Source organism: Lolium perenne, chromosome 2, assembly GCF_019359855.2.
Source record: "Lolium perenne isolate Kyuss_39 chromosome 2, Kyuss_2.0, whole genome shotgun sequence".
NCBI classification, from domain to species: domain Eukaryota; kingdom Viridiplantae; phylum Streptophyta; class Magnoliopsida; order Poales; family Poaceae; genus Lolium; species Lolium perenne.
In genome coordinates, this window is record NC_067245.2 from 134,420,032 (window position 1) to 134,447,357 (window position 27,326).

A 27,326-nucleotide genomic window follows, 5' to 3' on the forward strand; every position below is an offset into this window, starting at 1 on the left:
ACAAATCCAATCAACAACAAGGGTGGCCATGATTACAGAGGGATGATACCCTAGGGAGACAATGCTCAAAATCTATTCTAAGCCAAATCTTGTCTAACCCTAACAAATGGGGATACGGGAGATACATATAGCTCAGATTCGTGCAAGGGTAGTTTAGGTAAAGAGCAACTTAAGTTACAGCCGCTAGATGGTGAATGGATGGTTCAGATCTGAGCTAAAACGCCTGCGAGCGGTACCACTGGCGGAGGTACCGGTCAAGGTACCGGGGAGAGCATCAGTTTGGTCGAAGAGTTACTGGGAGACGGGGCCTCTGGGCGGTACCACGGCCGGAGGTACCGCCCAAGGTACCGGGGAGCTGCAGCACATGTTACTGGGGCTCGGGGCGGCCCAGCGGTACCTTGGCCAGAGCCATGGCCGGAGGTACCGGCCTCCCTTCTTCTCCCGCGGCCAGGAGGTGCCGCCCAGCCTCTGCCCGGTAGTACCAGCCATGCATGGCCGGTAGTACCGGCCTGGCCTTTCCCGCGCATGGCCACCACCAGGAGGTGGTACCAGCCATGTAAGCCTGGAGGCTCCGGCCTCCGTCTCTCTTTCCCTCTTCTCTCTTTTTCTTCCTTCCTTCTTTCTTCTTCTTCCTTCTTTCTTCTTCTTCCTTCTTCAATGGTGTGTCCTCCTCCTCCTCCTGTCCTTGATGAGACTTATACCTAATGACACATAACACACTTGTATGAGGTAGTATACCATTCAATGTATTGTCGACGTCGAGTGTCGAAAGGAATGAGTTCACCTTGTCATGTATCGCGTAGGTTCGGGTTGTCGGTCCACTTGGGGGATTCCGTGGCCATGGTGTAGCATCGTCGTTAGGCGGGGCTACATCATCTCCCCCCCTTGGGGAAGAGTCGTCCTCGACTCTTGTTCCTCCTCATCTCCATGTTGTGGCGAGAGGTTCGAGATGGTGAACGTCTTGCTCACCAAGTACTTGGGAGTTTGTTTGTCGATGAAGCGGTCGAAGAAGAACTTGGGGAAAAACAACTTGCAAAGGGAAAACTTGTGGATGCCAATTTGTTGATCGGCGAACAAAAGGCTCTTAAGCGAATACGAAGCATCAAGTCGTTTCTCCAAAAGGCGTTTGGCAAAAATGGGAACCAAAAGAGTGTCGATGTATCCAAAATTTGGTGGGGCAAAAGTTTGTGCATGTAAAAGTTTGGTTTGTAAAGTGTCAAAAATGTGATGTGTAGCATTGTCCCACACAAATGGAACAATCAAAAGGCAAGTATCGGCGGCAAAATTTTGGGCAAAATTGTTATGTGCAATGGCAAAGGGGTAGAAGCTTCTAGCTTGGGAAAGTATGGTTGGCGTGAGCCAAGTATGGGTATCCTCAAGTGTCAAAGCATCCATGTCAAATGCCAAAGATGAAACGAGAAATCCAAAGAAGAGCAACTTTATGAGTGACATGTGGCACAAGATGCATAAGGTGTCTCTCACATGTATGACATGGTCCTTGAGATTCTCGGAGTGTATAATGATAATATCAAGACATACAACAATCATTGTGCCAACAAGATGTTTCACGATATGTTGCAAAAGAAGCAAAAGAGGTGACGAGGCATTGGACCAAACCGGAAGCTCGACAAGACAAGCCGGAAACACACGAGGGCGAAGGCGTTTGGGAACATACCCTTTGGCGTGAATCCCATGGGTTGGATCATGTATCTCGTCCGTGTTGGGGTAGCTCTCAATTGCGCGTTTTGTGCTACATGCTTGCAATATTCTCCCATTAATGCAACCAAAATGATGAACAATTTCTCTTTCCAATGCTTGGCTTGCAATAGTGTTAATATGCTTGTAAATGAGATTGCACCCATAGCTCTCTCAAATTTTGGAGACTTTGCATATATCCATGTTGAGCATGTTCCTAAGTTTTCCCCGCATATTCACCATGTGTACTATAATTTCTTGCTTACCGCTAATGTCGTCGTGGTGAACGAGCAGATGCCATAGGATGGCTTAGATTGGGGCCGAATGGACGCAAGAGGATTCGGGGGAGGGTTTGCGATCAGGTGGGAAGAGATTCCGGATGGTTTCCTCAAGAACTTGGCCAAGGCCAGAGGTTGAAGAAGAAAGACACAAGGAAGAACTCCCTCTAGATCACCATGTTCATAGATTCACACAAGTTACAGGCTCTGCCTTCCTACACACGCGCGTACATACTTGCCCGTGAAGATGGGCTGCCCCCTCTCCTTATATAGGGGAGAGGGTGGCTTACACTGCAAGAAACCCTAATGGCATCTTTGACTGGACAAACTACTTTACAGAGTTACTGTACAAAGCTACTTTAATCATAGATGACACCGGGGCCTTCTTTTATCAGGGCTGCTGATGTCCTCCGGCTTCTTTGGACGTCACCTCTCTCTTTGGCGCCAGGGCTCTGAATAAAGTTACTTTGCTTAGCTCATCCTTGTCTTCTTGCTCTGAAGAGAATCTTTGACCAGTCCTGCCGACAGGCTCTCCTTTCCGGTATCTTCTATACCGGGTTCCGGCATACCCCTTTGGGGATACCGGTTTAGCCTTGCTCTCCCGGATTCCTACTAGGCTTCCGGTAAGAACATTAAACCGGTATCTTGATGGCTTAAACCATCCGGTTTGGCATGCCTTTGGCATACCAGGGGTTATCCCCCCAACATTAGTCCCCGAAGCTGGTATAGCCTGGAGGATTCTATCCTACAGACCATGCCAGGTTTTCATCTTTTTTAAGATACCGGTTTAATTACTCATGTCTTGAGCTTAGTTCCGGCACCTTTACCCTTGTTCCTTTTCTTCTCTTTGCAAGGCTTGTTCCGGCACCTCTTTTTTCCGGCACCATGTGTCTTTACTCCTTCCTCGGCGAAGTCGAGAATATATCGGGCCCCGCGCCTGTCAGTGACATGCGCACTGTAACTGACGCGCCAGTGTCCGCTGTCACATCGTTTCGACTCCCGCGCACGCATTTAATGCACCGCAGCGGATCCCACTACTTCTTCGGGATCCTGTGTGCGCCTCCGTGTGGCCTCCCTCTCTTGCGTGTATCCGTTCGCCACGTGGCGGCCCAAGGCGCGAACCGTCGCGGGCCGTGAGGCGAACCGCCGCGGCCCAGCGGTTCCACACCCACTTTCTCTCTCTTATATAAACGCAACTGCCCGTTCCTCTTCATCTTCTTCGCATTCTCCTCCTTCGCGCACAGAGCTTCACGCCTTTGCGCCTCCGCCGCTCTCCGTCCGCCGTCGCCCGTTCAAGCTCCGGCGCCCGGCGAACTCACGCCGTGCCGCCGCCGGACTTCGCTGTGCGGAGACCTTCGGCAGCAACTTCTTCGCGTCCGCCGCATTTGTGCTTCTTCGCGAGCTTCTCCGCCTCGCCGTCGACGGTGCTCGCAGGCGGCTGCAGACCCGCTTCACCGCCAGCAAACTCCTTCCCCAGCGACCGCGCCGCTCAAGGTTGGTACTAATTTCACTTTACTCGCCGTTCGCTTGCTTTCCAGATCTTGAGCCTTTGGTGTTCTTATTTGCTCCTTTTTCTTTGGTTTTCCTCTTACTCGTAGATCTTCACGCGGGGTTCGAGTCTGGGATTTCTGTTTCTCCACCTACCCTCGCGATGTCCGACGAGGAATCCTCCTCCGCATCCTCTTCTTCCCTTTCTCTTAAGCGCCGTAGACCTTCTCCCGGTGAATCTACGGCCTCAGATCCAATGGAAACCGATTCCGGCAACCAGCAGGAATCCGGTAACCCCCAAGAGTCCGGCGGCAACCTAGAATCCGGTAGCTTTAGCCAAGCTTCCGGTAGCCAAGAGGCCAGCAGCTCTGGCCAAGCCTCTAGCAGCTCCAGCCAATCTTCCGGCGAGGAGCCTTCCCCACCCACTCGCGGAGCCTGGATGGGCTCCAACGTTACTGAGTTCGAGATTGATTGGCTGTACCGGTCTCGAAGGATTCCGGAAGGAGTTTCCTGTCGGATTCGGATGACGAGATCGAACCGGATCCGGAAGACGACGAGTTTGTTGTTTTTCTTGCTCACTTTGAGCGTGGCTTCGGCCTTCCCGCTCTACTTTTTTCCGGGAGTTCCTAGATTTTTACGAACTCCAACCTCACCACCTTCCTGGCAACGCCATTTTCTATCTTTCTTGCTATGCCACCTTCATGGAGGCTTACATCGGCATTCGTCCCACTCGTGAGACGTTTGCCCGCTTCTTCAACTTGCGGATCAACTCCGTCCAGGGCAAGGAAATTCCTAAGCCCAAGCCGCCCGTGCAGTGCGGCTCCTGCATCGTCGGCTCCCGCCAAGGGAGCACTTTTCTTAAGTTTACCGGCCTCGAGTCTTGCCGCACCTGGCAAGGAACTTTCTTCTACGTGAAGAACACCGGCCGCGCCGATCGCATCAATCTTCCTCCATACCAAGAGGGGCCCCCGCCAGAGCCAACTGGAGCTACAACCCGAAGACAGAACATGCCGAAACCAATCGGGTAGTGCGCTTCTTGGCCTCTTTGAAGAAGGAGACCAACATCTGTCCCGACGATGTCATCCGGACTTTCATATCGCGCCGGGTGCTTCCTCTTAAGCGCCGCGCACATAGGATGAGCGAGATGTATGGCCTGTGCGATCCTACCAAGATCACAGGCCGTGCTCTCGGCAAGAAAGATGTTGTTCTCAAGGCTAAGCAGATTTGTCAAACCGCTATGCCTTTTACTTGGGAATGGGGCCTCCTTCCCCTCGGTTCCTCTAACCGTCCGACCCAAGAAGTAAGAGATTGCGCAACTTGGGGTTGTCTTTGCCGGTAAGTTTCTCGCTTTTGCTAACCTTCTTTTTTACCTTGTTTCAAGGCCGTGGACCGCTTCCCCTCTATCCAGCAGAGCCGCGAGGACCTCTCCGGAAGCGTGCCTTTGACTCCTTCGACCCGGATCCCTACATCTTTTGGAAGGATCTGAAGATGGGGAAGACCCCGGCTGCGCGCCTTGGCCGGGACCCGCCGGAGCCCACCGGAAACCCCGAGGAGCTGGTTGTGCTCGAGGTATTTTCTTTTCCGGCTTCTTATACTTTGCCATTATCGCTTTCTTGCAAATTGCTTCTTAGCCATATCCAACTCACAGATCCACGAGCGCGTGCCGCCCTCGCGCGCCGAGGCCGGCACCGAGTTTGTGGACAAACTCATGGCCCAGGGCCGTAAGAACAAGCAGCCGGCATCTACCGCCGGCTCCAGCCATGCTCCTCCCTCCAAGCGCTTCCGGACGGAGCCCATGGGGGAGAAAGAAGTGGGCGTTCGCCCCTAACGGCGCAAAGCGATGCCAACCGCTTCCGGTAATTTCATTTTCCGGCTTGCCTCCTTTTTGCTAAGTTCCTTTTCCGGTTGCTTTTTCTCAACCACTTGTCTTTTCTCTTTTCTCAGCCCGCTCTCAAGCTTGGCCCAAGGCCATCGGGCTCGAGGGATCCGCAAGGACCTCAACCCCTCCTCCTCGTTCAAGCCCGGCACCATCCGGTGCCGGCAACACCTCCGCCTCCCTTTCGGGGCACAACAAATTCGGGCGTGCTGCCCCTTCACCGTCGTATCACCGCACGGAGGAGGATCTTTCCTTCCTCCCGAACACCAAGACACCGGCGCCGCAACACCGGCGCCGGAGAAGAAGAAGCTGCCGGGCGGGCGGAGCCTTTGCTCCTCCCGTCCTCGAAAGACAACTTCCGCGCCGGAATCTTCCGCGCCGGAAGGCTCCAAGACGGGTGACGCTCCTAGCGCTCCCCTTCTCCACGCACCATCCTCATGCCTCCGCCCGAGGCTCCTCGCGCCCAGCCCTCCAAGGCCGCTCCGGCGCGCCGCCGGCCAAGACTTCCGGGGCCTCTTCTACCGCGCCGCCGCCCAAGCCCTCTAAGCTCATCAAGGGGAAGGCGACGGCCTCCAGCGCCCCTTCGGGCGGCCAGCAGCCCTTGGTGCTGCACGTCTCCAAGGCTGCCAAAAGCACCAGCATGAAGGCCACCGGCCTCCTCGGCCGCATTACGGAGTTCCAGCGCCAAGGCCGGGACCTGGGGCACCTCCTGCCGTATGCTCAAAAATGGAATGCCGCGGACATCACTCCGGCGACCCGCGGAATGGGCAAGGACCGGCTGCCGGCACCTGATCCTGTCGGGGATCGGTGTTCTGAGGAGCACTTCATGCGGCTCCGGGCTGCCGTAAAAGAGCTTGACAGCGCGTGGTATGACTCCACGAACAATCTGACGGTATGTTCTACTAACTTTCATCCTTTGCCGGTTTCTTTGTTTCCGGATTCGCTTTTATCTTTTCCTTAGTTTCATGCCGGTTTCTCTCTTGTCTATCTTCCCAGTCCCCGAGTTTGGTGGTGAGAGCGCAGATCTTAGCGCAAAACTTAACTTAATTTTTAAGCGTGAAACCGCATCGCCAGTCCCCCGAGTTTCGGGTTAAACATCTTCTCCTTAACACATAATTTACTTTAGAAACGCGCAAAACCGGCCTTTGCCCAGTCCCCGAGTTTCGGGTTAAGAACTTTGTTCTTAGCGCAAAACTTTATCTTAAAAACGCGCAAAACCGGCACTGCCAGTCCCCGAGTTTCGGGTTAAGAACTTTGTTCTTAGCGCAAAACTTAACTCATTTCTTCTTTTTCTTGAACAGGTTACCGCTGACACTCGGAAGGCCCTCTTCGAGGAGCTTTTATGGGAGCACCGGGAGCTCGCTGAGGCACACGACAAGTGCCAAGGTAAGTTTTTTATTCTACCGGCATCTTTGCTACCGGAAACCTTTTCTCCTTGTGACGCTTACAATTTCTGTTCAACAGTGATCCCGGAAGCTTCCATCGACGCTCTCAAGGAGCAGCTCGCCACGGCCCAACGTATTATTTTTTCCTTTCTCCTTTGAACTTGGTTTCTTTTCAGTTTTACTAGTGTAACCTTGCTAACACTCATTTTTCCGGTTACAGGGGAGAAGGATGAGCTCAGCCGGCAGCACCAGGAGGAGCTGAACGCCCTCAAGACCAGCTACCAGGAGCTCAAGTCTCAGCTGATTCAGCTGGGGCTTGACCACGCCAAGGCCCTCAAGGCCGCTGAAGTGACCGCAGCGGCCAAGTTGGACGAGGCTCTGGAGAATGCCTGCAATGCCACTGTGGTGTTGCGGGCAGAGCTGGAGGAGATGGCCAAGGCCCGGAAGGGTGCCGAGGAGAAGGCCGCGCGGCTGGAGGAGGGGCACAAGGAGTGCGATCAGCTGATCCTGCAGACCGACACTCTTGCCCTCCGTAAGTTGTTTTCTTTTACACTTTGACTACTGCATACGGGCCTTTTTTCCTTCAACCCCATTTTTCTTTCCGCTATCTTTCCGTCCGGTCTCTCTTCTTCCGGATTCTTTTCTTCCGGTCTCTTTTTCTTCCGGTCTCTTTTTCTTCCGGTCTCTTTTTCTTCCGGACTCTTTTCCTTAAGCTTTTTCCTTCTTTGCACAGGCCTCTTTCCGGACTCGCAGAGGTATGCCGTCAAGAAGGTCGACGCGCAGCGCAAGGACAAAGGCCAAGCGGATCTTACCGTGCCATGGACGCCCAAGGACCATCTGGTCGCGCTTAACGCGCGGGTGTCCCATATGCGCTGCATAGACCGCAATCTTTCGGACATCCCTGATGTAGCTACCCAGCTATACAGACTTTATGGCCTGGCGAGGTGGTGCCGGACACCTTCTCCCTCATCGCCGACCGTCCGAAGGTGCCGGCAAGAGGATCCGCGAGTGGCGGTGCTCGCTGCCCGCGCTGGAGCGGACTCCGCCCTCCGCGTCGCCTGCTCCTGGTACCCGGAGCTCAATCTGGACGCCCTTACCGGCGTGCGCGAAGGCGCAGAAACGGATCTGGACCCGATCCTCTCCGCCAAGCGGCAGGATCGCGCGTACCGCATCGCGGAGTATGCCGACATGCGCACCTTCATCCCTCCCCCTCCTGGCGTCACGGACTATCTCGACGAGGAGGAGGGTGAAGCCGAAGAAGAGGTCCTGGGCGATGCTGATGCCGGTGCTGCTCCTCCGGAAGCCCCTGCTGCATGATGATTTCCTTTGAAGTGTTTGCTCATTATATCTGTTGGTCCTGTTGCTTTAAGACAATATCTGTTAAATTCTGCCCCGGAATGCCGGGGCTTATGAGGTAAAACTTAAGTTTGCCTGTGGTTGTGCTACAACATTTCCTGCCGGTAAGTTATACCGGTAGCTAAGTATTTATGAGTTTGCCTTAGCATAATTTGCTTTTGGTTTTGATTTTATCCTGCACTGCAAAGATTTCTCAATTGCTTCCGCATCCAATTTGATGCATACTTGGTTCTTTTGCCTTGGCTCTGCCTGCCTTCTCTGGGCGTTCTTTGGCGTATGAGCACAAGGTTCTTTCACCAAACAAGCATCTTCTTGAACTTAGAAATAACTTTGAAATTTTGCAAAAAACCGGTTTAACCGGGGTTAGTTAAACTTTCCGGATTTTTCTTTGCTGCTCTCCCTTTTCGCAGTTCATGTGCTTATCTCCTACCGGTTTATCTTGCTTGCCATGAAGCCGGTTTGCGGACAGCAGCAGAGTCGAAGACTCCGGTAGGATTTAGCACACTACTAAACCGGAAAGAAAAAACATTCAATAAGCAACCGGTAAACTGAAAAAATAAACAAGTTACATGCAACTTAAGTTGGGGTAGTCCCCGAGATTCACTCAAGGTTCCGGCATCTTTTATTCATAGCATATAAGGTACAAAAAGGAACTTCTTACACCACCACTTCACGAGTAGAAAGGACGTAACAGAGCTACGTTCCATGGACGCTTGCTCTCCTCTCCGGACCTGTCCGCCTTTCCTTTCTTCCACTCCTGTGCATCGATCAAGTAGTATGCATCATTGTGAAGCACCTTGCTTACAATGAAGGGACCTTCCCATGGTGGCAAGAGCTTATGCCGGCCTTCAGTGCGCTGCACTAGGCGAAGTACCAGATCTCCTTCCCGGAAAACTCTTGGGTTAACCTTCCGGTTATGATAGCGTCTTAGGTTTTGCTGGTAAATGGCTGTTCTTGCCAAAGCCAGCTCTCTTGCTTCTTCCAGCAAGTCGACATCATTTTCTCTGGCCTCCTTGACCTCTTGTTCAGTATAGAGCTGTACCCTTGGTGAATCATGAATGATATCGGTTGGTATCACCGCTTCTGCTCCATAAACCATGAAGAAGGGAGTGTATCCGGTAGACCGGTTTGGAGTTGTTCTTATACTCCACAGTACTGATGGTAGCTCATCGAGCCAACATCCCGGTGACTTTTCCACCGCATCAATGAGTCTAGGCTTGATACCGGAAAGCACCAAGGCATTCATTCTTTCCACTTGGCCATTGCCTTGTGGGTGTGCCACTGAGCACAAATCCAACCGGATGTTCTTTTCTTCACAGAACCTTTTGAACTCACCTTGAGCAAAGTTGGTTCCGTTATCAGTGATGATGTCATGCGGGTATCCATACCGCAAAATGACATCTTTCAAGAATTTCACAGCTGTATGCCCATCACACTTTGCGATAGGTTTTACTTCCAGCCACTTGGTGAACTTATCCACCATGACCAAGATGTGAGTCATGCTGCTTCTTGCCGTTTTGAATGGTCCAACCATGTCAAGGCACCAAACAGCGAATGGCCATGTTAGCGGTATTGTCTTTAAACTGGATGCTGGGGTATGGTTTTGCTTGGCGTACCTCTGGCAGCCGTTGCATTTTCTTACCAAATCCTCAGCGTCCTCCAAAGCAGTGGGCCAATAGAACCCATGCCGGAATACTTTTGCTACCAAAGCCCTTGATGAAGCATGATGCCCACATTCTCCTTGGTGAATTTCCTCAAGCATTTCTTTTCCTTCCTCCGGTTCCACACATCTTTGAAGGACACCGGTAACGCTTCTCTTGTACACCTCACCATTGATGAATGTGTAAGCTTTGGACCTTCTTTGTATCCTCCTTGATTCATTTTCGTCAGCCGGCAAGGTGCCGCTGATCAGGAATTCCTTAATAGGTTTAACCCATGATGGTATTTCTCGAACCAAAAACACCGGTGCATCTATCTCCATGCTATCTACCAGCATCGTTTCTTCCGGTATGGGTACAGCAGTCCCCGAGCCTACCGGAGCAGTCCCCGAGCTTGCCGGAGCAGTCCCCGGGTTCCCTTCATCGATATCCATGGGTACTACGTGTGACTCTGGTACAAAAATTGATTCTGATTCCGGGCTCGGCTTGATCGATGGCACTCTTAGGTGAGCCAAAGCTATTCCGGGAGGAATTTCTTGCCTAGATGAGCCCAGCTTGGACAAGGCATCCGCGGCCTCATTTTCTGCTCGCGGCACATGGTGAAACTCACACCCTTCGAAGAATCCGGCAATCTTTTGCACGTGAAACCGGTACGAGGCCATGTTGGCATCTTTTGCATCCCAATCTCCGGAACACTGCTGTACCACAAGGTCTGAATCTCCATAGCAAATGATCCGGTGTGCACCGATTTCTTTTGCGACCTTAAGCCCATGGATCAAAGCTTCATATTCAGCGACATTGTTTGATGCCCTGAAATGCACTTGCAAAACATAGCGGAGGTGATCTCCTTTTGGGGAAGTGAGCACCACACCGGCACCTAGACCTTCCTTGAGCTTGGATCCATCAAAGTGCATCTTCCAGTATTCTATCCTCTGATCTGGCGGTTTGTACTGCATCTCCGCCCAATCAACAAGGAAATCAGCCAAAGCCTGTGATTTTATGGCATCTCTTCTTTCATACACCGGCACGTATGGTGATATCTGGATTGCCCATTTCGCAATCCGGCCGCTGGCATCTTTGTTGCACATGATGTCGGAAATTGGTGCTTCACTTACCACCTTCATGGGGTGCTCCTCAAAGTAATGCTTGAGTTTTGTGGCGGCCATGTACACGCCATAAGTCATTTTTTGGAAGTGAGGGTAGTTTTGTTTTGATAGGGAGAGCACCTCGCTCAAGTAGTATACCGGCCTCTGGACGGTTTTTTCTTCCTCTTCTCTTTCAACCACAACCACTACACTCACAACCCGGTTTGTTGCTGCTATGTATAACAGCATAGGCTCTCTTTCTAGAGGTGAAGCCAGTATAGGTGCTGTGGCTAGCATCGTTTTTAGCTCCTTAAACGCTGCGTCTGCCTGAGGGGTCCAGACGAACGTGTCGGATTTTTTCATGAGAGCATAGAGTGGCAGAGCTTTTTCTCCCAACCTGCTTACAAACCGGCTTAGCGATGCCAAGCTTCCGGTAAACTTCTGCACATCTTTTAACTCTCGAGGGATAGCCATTCTTTCTATTGCCCGGATCTTTACCGGATTAACCTCTATGCCCCGGCTTGAAACCAGGAAACCGAGCAGCTTGCCGGCGGGGACACCAAAGGTACATTTTGCCAGATTGAGTTTCATCCGGAACCGCCTTAGGTTATCGAATGTTTGCCGGATGTCATCGATTAAAGTGTTCTTTACCTTAGTTTTTATCACGATGTCATCCACATAGACTTGTACATTTTTTCCAATTTGATCAAACAAGCATTTTTGCATACAGCGCTGGTACGTTGCACCAGCGTTGCGCAACCCAAAAGGCATAGTGACATAGCAATAAGCCCCGTGCGGGGTAATGAACGCAGTTTTTATTTGATCTTCCTTTTTCAAGGGAATCTGGTGGAAACCGGAATAGGCATCCAGGAAGGACAACAACTCACACCCGGCAGTTGAATCAATCACTTGATCGATTCGTGGCAAAGGAAAAGGATCTCTTGGGCAAGCCTTGTTCAGGTTGGTGTAGTCGATGCACATGCGCCACACCTTCGGAGCTTTTGCCTCCAGGTTTTCATCTTTCTTCTTTTCAACCATTACCGGATTGGCCAGCCACTCTGTGTGCGTGACCTCCACAATGAATCCGGCCACGAGCAGCTTGGTTACCTCTTCTCCTATGATCTTTCTTCTGTCTTCAGCGAACCGGCGCAGTGGTTGCCGCACCGGCTTGGCATCTTTCCGGACGTTTAGAGAGTGCTCAGCCAGCTCCCTCGGAACACCTACCAAATCATCAGTTGACCAGGCAAAGATATTCCGATTCTCACGGAGGAAGCTGACGAGCGCGCTTTCCTATGCTTGGTCAAGGCCGGCACCGATACGAACGGTGCGCTCTGGGTAAGCCGGATCCAGCACAATGTTCTTTGTTTCATTGGTTGGCTTGAATGCCGGTGTGCCCATGTTTTCACTCATTGCCGCTAAGCTCATTTGTGAGGATTGAGCCAGCGCAACAGCTGTCTGCATTCTTTTCTTTTCCTCCGCGATCACCAGCGATTCCGCTAGGTTCGATCCGGCAGATGCAGTTTCCAGTGAGATCTTATAGTTTCCCACCACAGTCAATGGCCCACGAGGTGCCGGCATCTTCATCTTGAGGTAAGCCGTATGAGTGGTGGCCATGAAAGCAGCCAACGCCGGTCTCCCCAAAGAATGCATGGTAGGGACTGTCTAGATCCACCACCTCAAACTCCAGATTTTCCACCCGGCAATTGTCACGTCCTCCAAATGCCACGTCCACCCGAACTTTTCCTATCGGGGCACAGGACAAGCCAGGAACGATCCCATGGAACGTTGTGCGCGTTGGCTGAAGCATGTTTTCTGTTATGCCCAGCGTTTGCATGGTGTGCTTGTACATGATGTTGATGCTACTGCCATTGTCTATCAGCACCTTGCTGAACTTCACTCGAGTTTGCGGCCCTTTCATGATCGGGTCCACAACAAGAGCATATCCACCCGGATTCGGCATGATCTTTGGGTGATCCTTGGATGACCAGGTAATTTCCTGATTGGACCACATCATGTACTTGGGAACCGCCGGCATCACAGATTGACCTCCATGGAGCGCCGGTGTACACTTTGCCGGTCTGTTGGCTCAGTGACAAAGACAACACAAAGACAGATGCGGATCTTCGTAAACATTCCGGCCTAAAGGTGCCGGTGGAGGTGGCTGGTTATCATTTTGCTCCACCCGGTTAACTTGCTGGTACTGCTGCCGGTTTGGCTGCACCGGTAAGGCGTTTGCCCCGGTAAGTGGTGGTGGTGGCGGTAGCTGTTGTTGCTGCTGCGGCATGTCTTGCGGTGGCCGCGCATCTTTCACTGTTCCTTTTTGCATCAAGTACTTGGTCCAGGTACAATCCTTCGTCAGATGGTTTGACGGATGTGCCGGATTCGGCGTGTGCCACCGGCAAGGTTGATCCATGGCAGCTTCCATGGTGTATTTTGCGGGTTCTTGCCAATTCTTCTTCTGGACCCAAGGTTTCTTTTCCACCCATTGTTTCTTAGGACCCGCCCATGGCTGCGATCCGGTTTTTTGCCTCTGGCTGTCGCCGGCCTCAAAGTTTTCCCGCACAAGAAGAACTTGCTGCGGACCGTACCTTCGATCCGGAAAATCTTCTCTTCTTTTGTTATTCCGGTTGTCCCGGTCTTTGTTCGTGGCGCAGCTGTTCCGGCTCGGTTTGCCTTTCGCCGGCTGCGTTGGGTCTCCCAACGCATAGCTATCCGCCACACGTATCATTTCTGCCAACGTTGTCGGCATGTTGCGCTGCAACTTTTGCCACAACGGTGAACCTCTTCTGCATCCACTGCTAAACCAAGCAATGGCTTGTGCCTCGATTACCCCTTCACAGGAGTTCATTGTGGTGTTCCACCGGGCCAGATAATCCCGGTCTGTTTCGTTCGGACGCTGCACACACAGAGCAAGTTGCTGCGGCCTGTTTGGCCTCTGATAGGTGCTGCTGAAATTGCTCACAAAGGCCTCCTCAAAATCCAGCCAGCCATTTATGCTCCCTGCCGGCAAGTTGTTTAGCCAGATTCTTGCCGGTCCAACCAAAAACGATGGTATGATCCTCACGGCCCAACGCCGGTTTCCTCCTCCTGCTACGGTTCCTCCACCGCCTGCAACGTATACCGCGGTCACGTAATCCGCGAGCCAATCTTCCGGCTTTGTGGTGCCATCATATGTTTTTGTGTCACGGGGCAACATAAAGTTGCGAACTGGTGGTTTTTCTTTCATGATCCTTGGGCCAAAACACTTCGGACCCGGAGGACCTTCCTCCTCGATCATTTCTGACAAGTACACTCTATCCAGACGGTGCCTCGCATCCCGTTCCGGTAAGTATCTCTCTCCCAGGCGCTCTCCCAATGGGTTCCGGTATGCTGCCGGTCTCGTGGAATCGGCTTCATCGTAACATTCCGGTACCGCGGCCCTTGCCTGCCGGTACCTTGGGGGATCTATTTCCTCCTCCTCGTACGCTGCCCTTGCAGCTCGATAGTTTTGCCCGGTCTCATACCTACCGGCGTGATTGTTTCCGGCATAGCCTCTGGCGTAGCCTCGCTCTGCCCCTTGGCTTTTTCTTCCGGCATCGTGTTGCCCGGCTTGTTGCTTTCCGGCAAGAACCGGATCGTACACAGTCATCTGCTGCGCATTCACTTCTTTTTCTCTCCTTCTATCCGGATGGGGGGACGAAGCCTGCCCATGGGACTTGCTACCGGCATTCTTTGTTGAACGCGCGGATTTTGAGGCCGCTGCCTTGTTCAGCTTAGCCAGCTGCTCAGCATTTTGCTGCTCTATGGTTTCCAGCAGCTCTCTGACACGCTCTTGCTGCTTTACCAAAGCCTCTCCGGAAAGCGACTCGCACAGCTCTACTGCAGCCTTAGCAGCTTTCATAGTTTTATCCGGGCTGCTATACTTAGGCTTTTCCACGATGCTAACAGATGCAGAGGCGCTCTTGCCGGTAAGAATCTCTTTGCGCAAATCTTGATCTAGGTTGCGAGCTTTTAGCCGGTTTTCCGGCATCCTAGCAGCATGCGCGCTAACAGAAGCAAAGCCATGGGCAGCGTTATACTCACGTACGGTTAGGTTCAGCTCGCGCTGCGCCCTGACGATGTCCTTGCCGCTCTCCAGCATCTTCTGGCGCTGCGCCTCCAGCTCCGCCTGAGCCGCTGCCGGATCGATGTTCTGCGCGATGGGGGTGGCGAGGACGTTCATCGCCGCCTGGAGCGGTGTCTCCGGTGGCGCGGATGATGCTCCCGCTGCGCCTGCGCCACGCTCCAGCGGTGGTTTAGCCGCACGGGTCGAAACCGCGCGACCGGCACCTTCCGCCGCAACCTCCTTTCCTGCACCAGCCACACCGGTCATCATTACCTCGACGCTGCCGGCGGCGCGACCAGCACAGAGCCATCTTGGCGGGTCCGGTGCCACCAGCACCGGCGAGAGGCGCTGGCGCACGGGGACGGTGCCGAAGTAGACGCGGTGGCTGCCGAACTCGATGATGCGGCCGTTCTTGGGGAAGACGCCGCCGTTGGCGAAGCAGCCCGCGTTGTCGTTGATGAAGTCCATGGCGTAGATGCTCTGCACCAACGCGGACACCGTACGCTCGCCGGAGACCTCGAGGACGCCCGCCCGAATGTGAACTCCATCAAGCGCCACTTCATGCCCCACGGTGGGCACCAACTGTCGTCGTGGTGAACGAGCAGATGCCATAGGATGGCTTAGATTGGGGCCGAATGGACGCAAGAGGATTCGGGGGAGGGTTTGCGATCAGGTGGGAAGAGATTCCGGATGGTTTCCTCAAGAACTTGGCCAAGGCCAGAGGTTGAAGAAGAAAGACACAAGGAAGAACTCCCTCTAGATCACCATGTTCATAGATTCACACAAGTTACAGGCTCTGCCTTCCTACACACGCGCGTACATACTTGCCCGTGAAGATGGGCTGCCCCCTCTCCTTATATAGGGGAGAGGGTGGCTTACACTGCAAGAAACCCTAATGGCATCTTTGACTGGACAAACTACTTTACAGAGTTACTGTACAAAGCTACTTTAATCATAGATGACACCGGGGCCTTCTTTTATCAGGGCTGCTGATGTCCTCCGGCTTCTTTGGACGTCACCTCTCTCTTTGGCGCCAGGGCTCTGAATAAAGTTACTTTGCTTAGCTCATCCTTGTCTTCTTGCTCTGAAGAGAATCTTTGACCAGTCCTGCCGACAGGCTCTCCTTTCCGGTATCTTCTATACCGGGTTCCGGCATACCCCTTTGGGGATACCGGTTTAGCCTTGCTCTCCCGGATTCCTACTAGGCTTCCGGTAAGAACATTAAACCGGTATCTTGATGGCTTAAACCATCCGGTTTGGCATGCCTTTGGCATACCGGGGGTTATCCCCCCAACAGCTAATGGTGATGTGCAAAAGAAATGGCGCATCATGTTGGATGATGTGTTCATATACCATGCACACACGTTGTTCTTGTTGTCTAACATGTGTGTAGGTACCCAAACTCCAAGGTCAACCTCGATAGAGCACGAGTTGACCAAACGAGCTCTTGAGAGCATGATACAAGTGAGCTCCAATGAGTGGTTTCGCCCACACACTTCGACTACACAAGATCTCCCAATGAGAGCACAACGACACTTCGATGTGGTGACCTCCTTCAACTTGCGCTCTCTTGATATACCCATGGAACTTCGGCTACTCTTTGAGTGTTGTGTTGCTTGTCTTGTGCTATTGATAGGGTTCATGATAAGTGATGCCACAGTCAAGAGTTGTTGTCATCTCCCACCTCTACCCATTCATGATGAGTTATCATCGAGGGCGACTCTTTTTCAAGTGGGGGGAGATGATGTAGCCCGACCTTCGGTCTTCGCCACATCATATGCATCGACGCCGACATGTCACGCAAAGGTGAATCTTCTCCTTTATGCGTGCGTACAATTACCTATGTGGAATGGTATGCTACTTCATCCTCCGTCATATGACCATGATAGGAATACATCGCCAAATACGGAGGAAGTGGAGGATGCCATGGATGCTCGAGGACTCAAGGCCGAGGTCGTGGAAGCATGGAAGAAGCTCCAGGCGTAGCTACACCGGAGTCGCCGGCCTCGCCAACTCACAACGGAGTCTCCGACCCATGAAGATCAAGACCGGAGTCTCCGGCCTACATACACGAGAGTCTCCAGACTATGTGAAGCGCTAGCCACAAGTCAATTAGGGCCAAGGCCCATGTACCCCCTTCTATGCCTAAACTACCCCTCCTTAGTGGCTCCCTATATATAGGCTCCCACCTCCCCCTTCATGAGGGAAGGAATGAACTTGAGAGAATTAGGCTCATGCCTCCACCATCCCTTTGGGATAAGGGTAACCCCCTCCTTAGATTACCAAAATCTATTGTACAAGGCACTCCTTATATGATTAGTCTCTCACACTTGTGATCCTACCACCGGTCTCTCACTCGTGTGATTCCACCGATCGTATACCGATCTTCCTCTCGGGGATTCTACCGCGTGTCTCTCCCTTGAGAGATTCTATCGGGATAGTGGTTCGGGCTATCGGGAGTAAACCGGAATTGTATCGGGTTGGTGTGTGTTTGCGTGTGTTCATCGTGTTCATCGCCGTGTTCTTCGTGTTCTTCCTCTTCCCCCGCCTTTCCCTCGGTCAATTCGTGAGATCAGGCAACCCACGTGGCCTTAGGCCGCATCATATGGTATCAGCAGCCTTTGGTTTCCGCGGATTTGACCCTCCACCCACCCAATTTCGTTTCTAGAAAATTTTCCAAAAAATATCCCCAAATTGCCTTTGGACCGATCTGTGATTTGGTTGCGTTTTGAGTGGTTTTGATCCATGGATTTGGTGTCTCTAGTGTTGATCTACTAATTCCCCCACTTTCTATCCACAAATTCCTTCGATTTTCGAGATTTGGGTCAATTGGATTTGGATTTGGGGAAGAACAGGAGAGAGAAAGAGTGGCTCGTGTGTGCGTGCACGTGAGGAAGAAGGGCTGAGCGGTACCTCCGGGTGGAGCCTCCACCCGTGCACGAGCGGTACCTCCGGGTGGAGGCTCCACCCTCCACTACCGCCCCTCCTCCCCCAAGGCCGGCCACCACCACCACCATCTCCACCCCACCACCACCGACCACCAACGACCACCACCACTCCTCTCCGCAGCCGGCAAGCACCGCCACCCCCCCTTAATCATCGGCAAACACCGCCACCCCCCTAAATCACCGGCAAACACCGCCACCCTCCCAAACCATCGGGAAACACCGCCGCGGCAAACCACCACCGCCGCCGCCACCGCAAGCTCACCGTTACCGCCATCGGCATACCACCGGCAAACACCGCCGCTGCCCCACCACCACCACCGCCGCCGCTAGCTCACTGATATCACCACCGGCATACCACCGCCATCGACGCCAAGCTACTTTGACCCGACTTTTCCTCTTAACTTGTGTTTGCTTGTTCCGGTTTGAGTGCCTTGTTTGTGAAACTAACCCGCAGCTCCGAAGCAAGCGACGACATCCTCGGCACCCCGAACTTGCAAACATACTCTTGACACCACCGCCTTCATCGCAAGTTGTGTGTTCCGACATCGCCTAACATTTTCATCTAGGTATAACTTGCTCCCCACCTTGTAACCCCTCTTCTTTTGCGATCTATCCTATCGAGCATTGCTTATCAAGTGTTGCGAGACATTGCACGTGGCCCCGATTGTGAGGTGTGTGTGTAGTGTGGAGTCAAGCTTCTAAGCAAAACTCGTGTGACAAAATAGCAAAGGCGAGCTAACGCTAACATAGAGCGTGAAAAAGAAAGAAAATCACAAAAAGAGTGCAAGTGCCATCATACATACAAAAGTGTACAAAGTGCCACCATAGATACAAAAGAGTGCAAGTGCCACCATATACAAAAGAGAAAAAGCTTTTAAGCAAAAGAGAGATAAGAGAAGAGAGGCTACGTGTGAATCTTGTTGTCTCTTCATTTGCAACCAAAGCTTTGATCTCTTCTTGTGTTAGTGTGACACCGAGCACCCTTGCTTAAGGGCTTCTTACACTTTTCCGCTCATTCCTTGGTCGCACTAACCCCGTTCATCTCGTGTGTGTGTTCCATATCTTTTCCGTGTTTATAGTGATCATCGCTTTGACATTTGAATTTTTGGATTTCACCCACTCTTGACAATACACTTGATTTCGGATTTCGTCTTTTGGCTTTCCACCATACTCACCTAACACCATATTTGCTAGCTTTTGCGTGTGCTTTTGTGTGAGTACCCGATACAGTTGTTCTAACTCTCGGTTTTGTTGGATCACCCCGATCTTATCATACCACGGTAAGGTTGCGAGGTAGTGTTCTTCCACTAACACCCACCATATAGATCTTATCGTGCTAACATGGATAGCGAAGAAGACGACACGGAGGAGTACACGGAGCACTTCGGGGAGGATACCTCTTCAAGCACCGCGGATGTGGAGGAACATGTGGAGCTCGACAACCACCATAGCTCCCCAAGCATCACCGACATCTCCGACATCGAGGAGGTCGACAACGACCATGGTTCCCCAAGCATCATCGACATGGACTACATGGTGGAGCGCCACCTTGAGGACGACTTCGACGAGCTCTACATCAACAATGGCTCACCAAGCATCGACGACATGGTGGAGCAACACCACGAGTACGACATCGACACCATGGCGGAGCCTCACCTCGACTTCACCATGAACAACGCCGGTGCTCCCACATACCCCTACTTGGCCAATGGAGCTACATATGAAGATGGAGGACCTCCACGATGGCACCATCATGTGGATCATCAAGAGCGTCCCCATCATGAGCGTCATCGACACACTTCTCCGACCTCCACAAGGCGCCACCACAAGATCGTCAACCTCAAGTACATCATATGGAGCATCAAGAGCGTCCCCAAATGATCGTCATCGACACTCTCCTCCAAGCTCCACAAGGCGCCACAAGCAACATGCCAAGTCGCATGAGCCATTATCTAGGCGTGTCGAGGATCGTCATCGACACACACCATCTCATGATAGTCGTCGACCACTACCACCTCATGGTCTACATCGACATACGTCACCACATGAGCTTCGCCGCCACAAGCCACTTCATGATCGCCATCGACCAACATCTTCCACGAGTCTTCGACGACACCACTCAAGCCATGGTGATGATGCACGAAGACGAGAGCCTCGACATGAAGGCGACAAACACCATGATAGGGTGCCTACCACTCCAAGGATGGCAAGTGCACATTGCGCATACCTTCCTCATAAGGCGACTTCCACCTCTCGCGCCACCACCACAATGGCCCCTAGCTCATCACATGCCTATGGACTCCGATGCTACAAGTGCAAGCAACAAGGCCACCGCCCACGGGAATGTCCCAATCTCCTATGTGAGGTATGCAAGGCCAGGGGTCACGAGGCATGGCAATGCACAAAGCCAAGCGCCAAGACGCTCTACTTCGACGAGCTACAAGCCCAAGCCACCAAGAAGCCTTTTACGCCAACACTTCATGATGAAGATCGACAAGGTGAACTCAATGGTGAAGTTGAGCCGAGCCTAGCTCTCTACAACACCATGGCGCCACCGATAGAGGATGACTTGGGAGGCGATGGAGTTGAGATGGTTGAGCATGGGAATTTCCCTTCAACCAAGGAGGCGCATGGATATGAGAAAGTCGAGCCTACTCCCCTATGCTTGATTGATGAGTTGGTACCAATCCCATGTGAGCATGAGAGCCACTTAGCCCACTTGAGTGAGAGTGATAGTGAGTTGAGTGCCTCCCACCCCATATGTGAGTTTGAGTGTGATGTAGCCCCGGTCACCGACGTCGCTACACCAAGACCATCAAGTGCAACCCCGCCTATCGTCGACGCTACACCATGGCCAAAGAGTCCCCCAAGGGGACCTTCAACCCTCACCCACGCTACACGCGACAAGGTGAACTCCTTCCTCTCGATACTCGACCTCGTAGATACCTTGAATGGAATGCTACCTTATGTCGACATGTTATATGTCATTAGGTACAAGAGTCATCGAGGACCGGAGAGGAGGAACACCCATGGTGCACGTAAGCGAGGGAAGGGAAGAGGAGCCATTCATCATGGTGCAAGGAAGAGAGAAGAAGAAGAGAAGAAGAAGAAGAAGAAGAAGAAGGAAAGAGGAGAAGAAGGCTGGCCGGCCCAGAACCCGGTTGGACCGGCCCCACGACCGGACTGTCCGGTTGCCGCCCGGTCGACCGGCCCTAGGACCGGACCACCCGGTCCCAGGCCCGGTCTGACCGGCCCCAAACCGGATCCGACGGGAATGACTCCCCAAGCTGCCTAAGTTATCCACTTGCGTACCTTTTCGGCCCAAGCTGGCTTGTACCTCTATATAAGCACCTAGGACCCCTCCTTTACCCCTTAGACAAGATGATAGCTTAAACATGAAGATGAGCTTTGTCTCCCTAGGGTTTCATCCCCTTTGTATCAAGGCAACCCATGTTGGATGATTGGATTTGGTGTGTGAGATTCTAGTGTTACCCACTCTCTCTCTCCCACTCCTAGATTCATCTCCCTCACCAATCTCTCCGCTCGGAATTCTACCGCGTGTCTCTTCCGGGTTGATTCTATTGGCGTGGTCCATCGAGCCACGGGGTAAGTATCGATTGTATCGGGTTGGTGTGCGTGCGTGAGTTCATCGTGTTCTTCGTGTTCATCGTGTTCTTCGCGTTCTCCCTCTCTCCCTCCTTTGGATTTCGGGTCAACCGCAAGATCGGGCCACACACGGGGTCTTAGACCTCATCATATGGTATCAGAGCCAGAGATACCTCATCATATGGTATCAGCAGCCTTTGGTTTCCGCGGATTTGACCCCCCACCCATCCAATTTCGTCTCTAAAAATTTTCCCCAAAAATCCCCAAAAATAGCCCTATTTTGCCTCTTGACCGATCTGCGATTTGGTTGCGTTTTGAGTGGTTTTGGTCCATGGATTTGGTGTTGGAGTGCTTGATCTACTATCTCCCCAACTTTTAGCCCCCAATTCCATCATTTCCCTTCGTTTTGGTCGATTTGGCTTGGTTTTCGCTCAAGAACAGAGAGAGAAAATCTGCGCCCGCGAAATCCGGTCGACCGGCGCCAACCGGGCCGGTGACCGGACAGCTCGGCACCAGGGCCGGTCAACCGGGCGGCAGAGCCGGGCGCGCAGAGCGCCAACCGGGCGCCAACCGGGCGCAAACCGGGCCAGAACCCGGTCAACCGGGCTGTAGACCGGACAGGCCGGTCCAGGGCCTGGTCAACCGGGCGCCAACCGGGCGCCACCTCCACCACCACCTCCGCCAACCACCGCCACCCTCTCCGCCGCCGGCAAGCACCGCCACCCTCCCCAAACCACCGGGACACATCACCGCGGCTCCATAACCTCCGCCGCAACCGCAAGGGCATCGACACCACCACCACCGGCCAGCATACCACCGCCACCACCGCCAAGCTACTTTGACCGTTTTCTTCCGCTAACTTGTGTTTGCTTGTTCCGGTTTGAGTGCCTTGTTTGTGAAACTAACCCGCAGCTCCGAAGCAAGCGACGACATCCTCGGCACCGGACTTGCAAACGTACTCTTGACATCACCGTCTTCATCGCAAGTTGTGTGTTCCGACACCGCCTAACATCTAGGTATAACTTGCACCCCACCTTGTAACCCCTCTTCTTTTGCGATCTATCCTATCGAGCATTGCTTACCTAGTGTTGCGAGACATTGCACGTGGCCCCGATTGTGAGGTGTGTGTGTAGTGTGGAGTCAAGCTTCTAAGCAAAACTCGTGTGGCAAGATAGCAAGAGTGAGCTAACGCTAACATAGAGCGTGAAAAAGAAAGAAAAGCACAAAAAGAGTGCAAGTAGCACCATACACCCATACATACAAAAGTGTGAAAGTGCCACCATAGATACAAAAGAGTGCAAGTGTCACCGTGTACAAAAGAGTGTCATAAGCTTTTAAGCAAAAGAGAGATAAGAGAAGAGAGGCCACGTGTGAATCTTGTTGTCTCTTCCTTTGCAACCAAAGCTTTGATCTCTTCTTGTGTTAGTGTGACACCGAGCACCCTTGTTTAAGGGCTTCTTACACTTTTCCGCTCATTCCTTGGTCGCACTAACCCCGTTCATCTCGTGTGTGCGTTCCACATCTTTTCCGTGTTTATAGTGATCATCGCTTTGACATTTGAATTTTTGGATTTCACCCACTCTTGACAACATACTTGATTTCAGATTTCGTCTTTTGGCTTTCCACCACACTCACCTACCACCATACTTGCTAGCTTTTGCGTGTGTCTTTGTGTGAGTGCCCGATACAATTGTTCTAACCCTCGGCTTGTTGGATCGCCTCGATCTTATCATACCACGGTAAGATTGCGAGGTAGTGTTCTTCCACTAACATACACCATATACATACCATCGTGCTAGCATGGATAGCGAAGATGAGGATACGGAGGAGTACACGGAGCACTCCGAGGAGGACACCTCCTCAAGCACCGCGGATGTGGAGGAACATGTGGAGCTCGACACCGACTATGGCTCCGCGAGCATCGCCAACATGACCAACATCGAGGAGCTCTACACCGACTTTGGCTCCGCAAGCATCACCGACATGACCGACATCGAGGAGCTCTACATCGACAATGGCTCCTCAAACATGGACGACATGGTGGAGCGCCACCTTGCGGACAACTTCGACGAGCCCTACATCGACAATGGCTCCTCAAGCATGGACGACATGGTGGAGCAACGCCACGCCTACGACATCGACACCATGGCGGAACCTCACCTAGTCTCCACAAGGAGCAACGACGATGCTCCCAAGTACCACCACTTGGCCATTGGAGCTACATATGAAGATGGAGGACCTCCACGATGGCACCATCATAAGGATCATCAAGAGCGTCCCCAACATGATCGCCATCGACACACTTCTTCGAGCTCCACAAGGCGCCACCATGAGAGTGCTTATGCACAAGATCGTCGACTTCAAGTACATCATATGGAGCATCAAGAGCGTCCTCAACATGATCGTCATCGACACTCTTCTCCAAGCTCCACAAGGCGCCGCAAGCAACATGCCAAGTCGCATGAGCCATCATCTAGGCATGGCAAGGACCGTCATCGACATACGTCAACACATGAGCTTCGCCGCCACAAGCCACTTCATGATCGCCATCAACCAACATCTTCCACGAGTCTTCGACGACACCACTCAAGCCATGGTGATGATGCCCGAAGACGAGAGCCTCGACATGAAGGCGACAAACACCATGATAGGGTGTCCACCACTCCAAGGATGGCAAGTGCACATCGAGCATACCTTCCTCATAAGGCGACTTCCACCTCTTGTGCCACCACCACAATGGCCTCTACCTCGTCACGTGCCTATGGACTCCGCTGCTACAAATGCAAGCAACAAGGCCACCCTCCAAGGGAATGTCCCAATCTCCTATGTGAGGTGTGCAAGGCCAAGGGTCACGTGGCATGGCAATGCACAACGCCAAGCGCCAAGAAGCTCTACTTCGACGAGCTCAATGCACAAGTCTCCAAGATGCCTATCGCGCCCACACTTCAAGATGAAGATCGCCAAGGTCAACTCAAGGTTGATGTGGATCCGAGCCTAGCTCTCTACTACACCACGACGCCACCGCTTGAGGATGACTTGGGAGGCAATGGAGTTGAGCATGGTGACCATGGGATTCTCCCCTTCACCTATGGAGGCGCATGGAGTTGAGATGGTTGAGCATGGGAATTTCCCTTCAACCAAGGAGGCGCATGGAGATGAGAAAGTCGAGCCTACTCCCCTATGCTTCATTGATGAGTTAGTACCAATCCCATGTGAGAATGAGAGCCACTTAGCCCACTTGAGTGAGAATGATAGTGAGTTGAGTGACTTCCACCCCATATGTGAGTTTGAGTGCTTCCATTTGGAGGACATGAGTGATACACAAAGTGAGTTGAGAGAGGTAGATGATAGGTCCATGGAGGACATCGCATTTGCTAACACATTAACCTCTCCCTCGTTTGTGTCTTCTTATGTTGCACTAGGTTCCACGGAGGATGAGTTCCCGCTCATGGAGACGATGTACATGGTGCATGAAGATGATGATATCTCACCATGCTTGCTCCAAGATGGACGTGTCGACCACATGGATCCTCCTACTTCCACAACACCTACTTCAAATGAGTCGGCCTACAAAGGTAACAACATAGGTGTTGATGATGCCATGATCCCACTAGTGGACATGATGACTTATGAGTGCATGCATGATCTTGATGATACATTTGCTACGTCACATGCTTCTTTCATATTCCCATGCGATGCTTTGCTTGATAACATTGTTGATCATGTGGAAGTGAATGCTTGTGATACCATGACCATGCCATGCTATGAGAGCTTCAACTTTTCCACCATTGCTTGCAATATGTCGACCACTTGCTCTTTACCATGTATTGCTTGCAATGATAATGAAAAGGATGACATTAGCTTCCGCATGCTTTGCCCCACATGTTTGCACTACTCCATGATCGTTGCATCCAAGATAGTGAACAATTCCCCTTTCTTATGCTTGGTATGCAAGAATGCTTATTTCATTGTCCACGAGATGGCCCCCATAGCCTTCTCCATTTTTGATGATCATGAGTTGCCACATACCACACATGCACCTTCATGCCATTTGCACTATCGCCATGCATTTCATACTATCTTGCTTGACACTAATGGTGATGTGCACAAGTCTTGGAACATCATGATGGATGATGTGTTCCTCTACCATGCACATACACTCTTTGTTTTGCTCATTCCATGTGTAGGTACCCGACCATCAACTTCCACCGCTACGGAGCATGAGCTCACGAAACGCGCAATTGAGAGCTACCCCAACATGGACGAGATACATGATCCAACCCATGGGATTCACGCCAAAGGGTATGTTCCCAAACGCCTTCGCCCTCGTGTGTTTCCGGCTTGTCTTGTCGAGTTTCCGGTTTGGTCCAACTCCTCGTCGCCCCTTTTGCCTCTTATGCAACTTATCTTGAAACATCTTGTTGGCACAATGATTGTTGTATGTCTTGATGCTTTCATCATACACTCCGAGATTCTCAAGGACCATGTCATACATGTGAGAGACACCTTATGCACCTTGTGCCACATGTCACACAAAAAGTTGCCCTTCTTTGGATTTTTCATTTCATCTTTGGCATTTGCATTGGATTCTTTGACACTTGAGGATACCCATACTAGGCTCACGCCAACCATACTTTCCCAAGCTAGAAGTTTCCACCGCTTTGCCATTGCACATAACAATTTTGCCCCAAATTTTGCCGCCGACACTTGCCTTTTGTTTGTTCCACTTGTTTGGGACAATGCTACACCACACATTTTTGACACCATACAACTCTTACATGCACAAATTTTTGCCCTTCCACATGTTGGATACACCCACACTCTTTTGGTTCCCACTTTTGCCAAATGCCTCTTGGAGCTTTCCCTTCGCAAGTGGTTTTTCTCCAAGTTCTTCTTCGACCGCGACTACCCAACTCTACATGGGACATCCGTCATGGACTACCTCTTCGATGAGGAGGAACAAGAGTCGAGGACGACTCTTCCCCAAGGGGGGGGGGATGATGTAGCCCCGGTCACCGACGTCGCTACACCAAGACCATCAAGTGCAACCCCGCCTATCGTCGACGCTACACCATGGCCAAAGAGTCCCCCAAGGGGACCTTCAACCCTCACCCACGCTACACGCGACAAGGTGAACTCCTTCCTCTCGATACTCGACCTCGTAGATACCTTGAATGGAATGCTACCTTATGTCGACATGTTATATGTCATTAGGTACAAGAGTCATCGAGGACCGGAGAGGAGGAACACCCATGGTGCACGTAAGCGAGGGAAGGGAAGAGGAGCCATTCATCATGGTGCAAGGAAGAGAGAAGAAGAAGAGAAGAAGAAGAAGAAGAAGAAGAAGAAGGAAAGAGGAGAAGAAGGCTGGCCGGCCCAGAACCCGGTTGGACCGGCCCCACGACCGGACTGTCCGGTTGCCGCCCGGTCGACCGGCCCTAGGACCGGACCACCCGGTCCCAGGCCCGGTCTGACCGGCCCCAAACCGGATCCGACGGGAATGACTCCCCAAGCTGCCTAAGTTATCCACTTGCGTACCTTTTCGGCCCAAGCTGGCTTGTACCTCTATATAAGCACCTAGGACCCCTCCTTTACCCCTTAGACAAGATGATAGCTTAAACATGAAGATGAGCTTTGTCTCCCTAGGGTTTCATCCCCTTTGTATCAAGGCAACCCATGTTGGATGATTGGATTTGGTGTGTGAGATTCTAGTGTTACCCACTCTCTCTCTCTCCCACTCCTAGATTCATCTCCCTCACCAATCTCTCCGCTCGGAATTCTACCGCGTGTCTCTTCCGGGTTGATTCTATTGGCGTGGTCCATCGAGCCACGGGGTAAGTATCGATTGTATCGGGTTGGTGTGCGTG

At 52.1% G+C, this 27,326-nt stretch overlaps 1 protein-coding gene across 1 annotated transcript in view; it reads left to right on the top strand.

The window, feature by feature from the left end:
• LOC127330161 (uncharacterized) overlaps positions 1-7,280 on the top strand; it is a 42,528-nt gene extending 35,248 nt beyond the window's left edge. Inside the window, exons 2-4 of the mRNA XM_071825466.1 lie at positions 6,639-6,723; positions 6,802-6,855; positions 6,943-7,280. Of these exons, the coding sequence (XP_071681567.1) occupies positions 6,639-6,723; positions 6,802-6,855; positions 6,943-7,280 (477 nt within the window). The remainder of the gene's footprint in view (positions 1-6,638; positions 6,724-6,801; positions 6,856-6,942) is intronic.
• Positions 7,281-27,326: the final 20,046 nt, after the last annotated feature.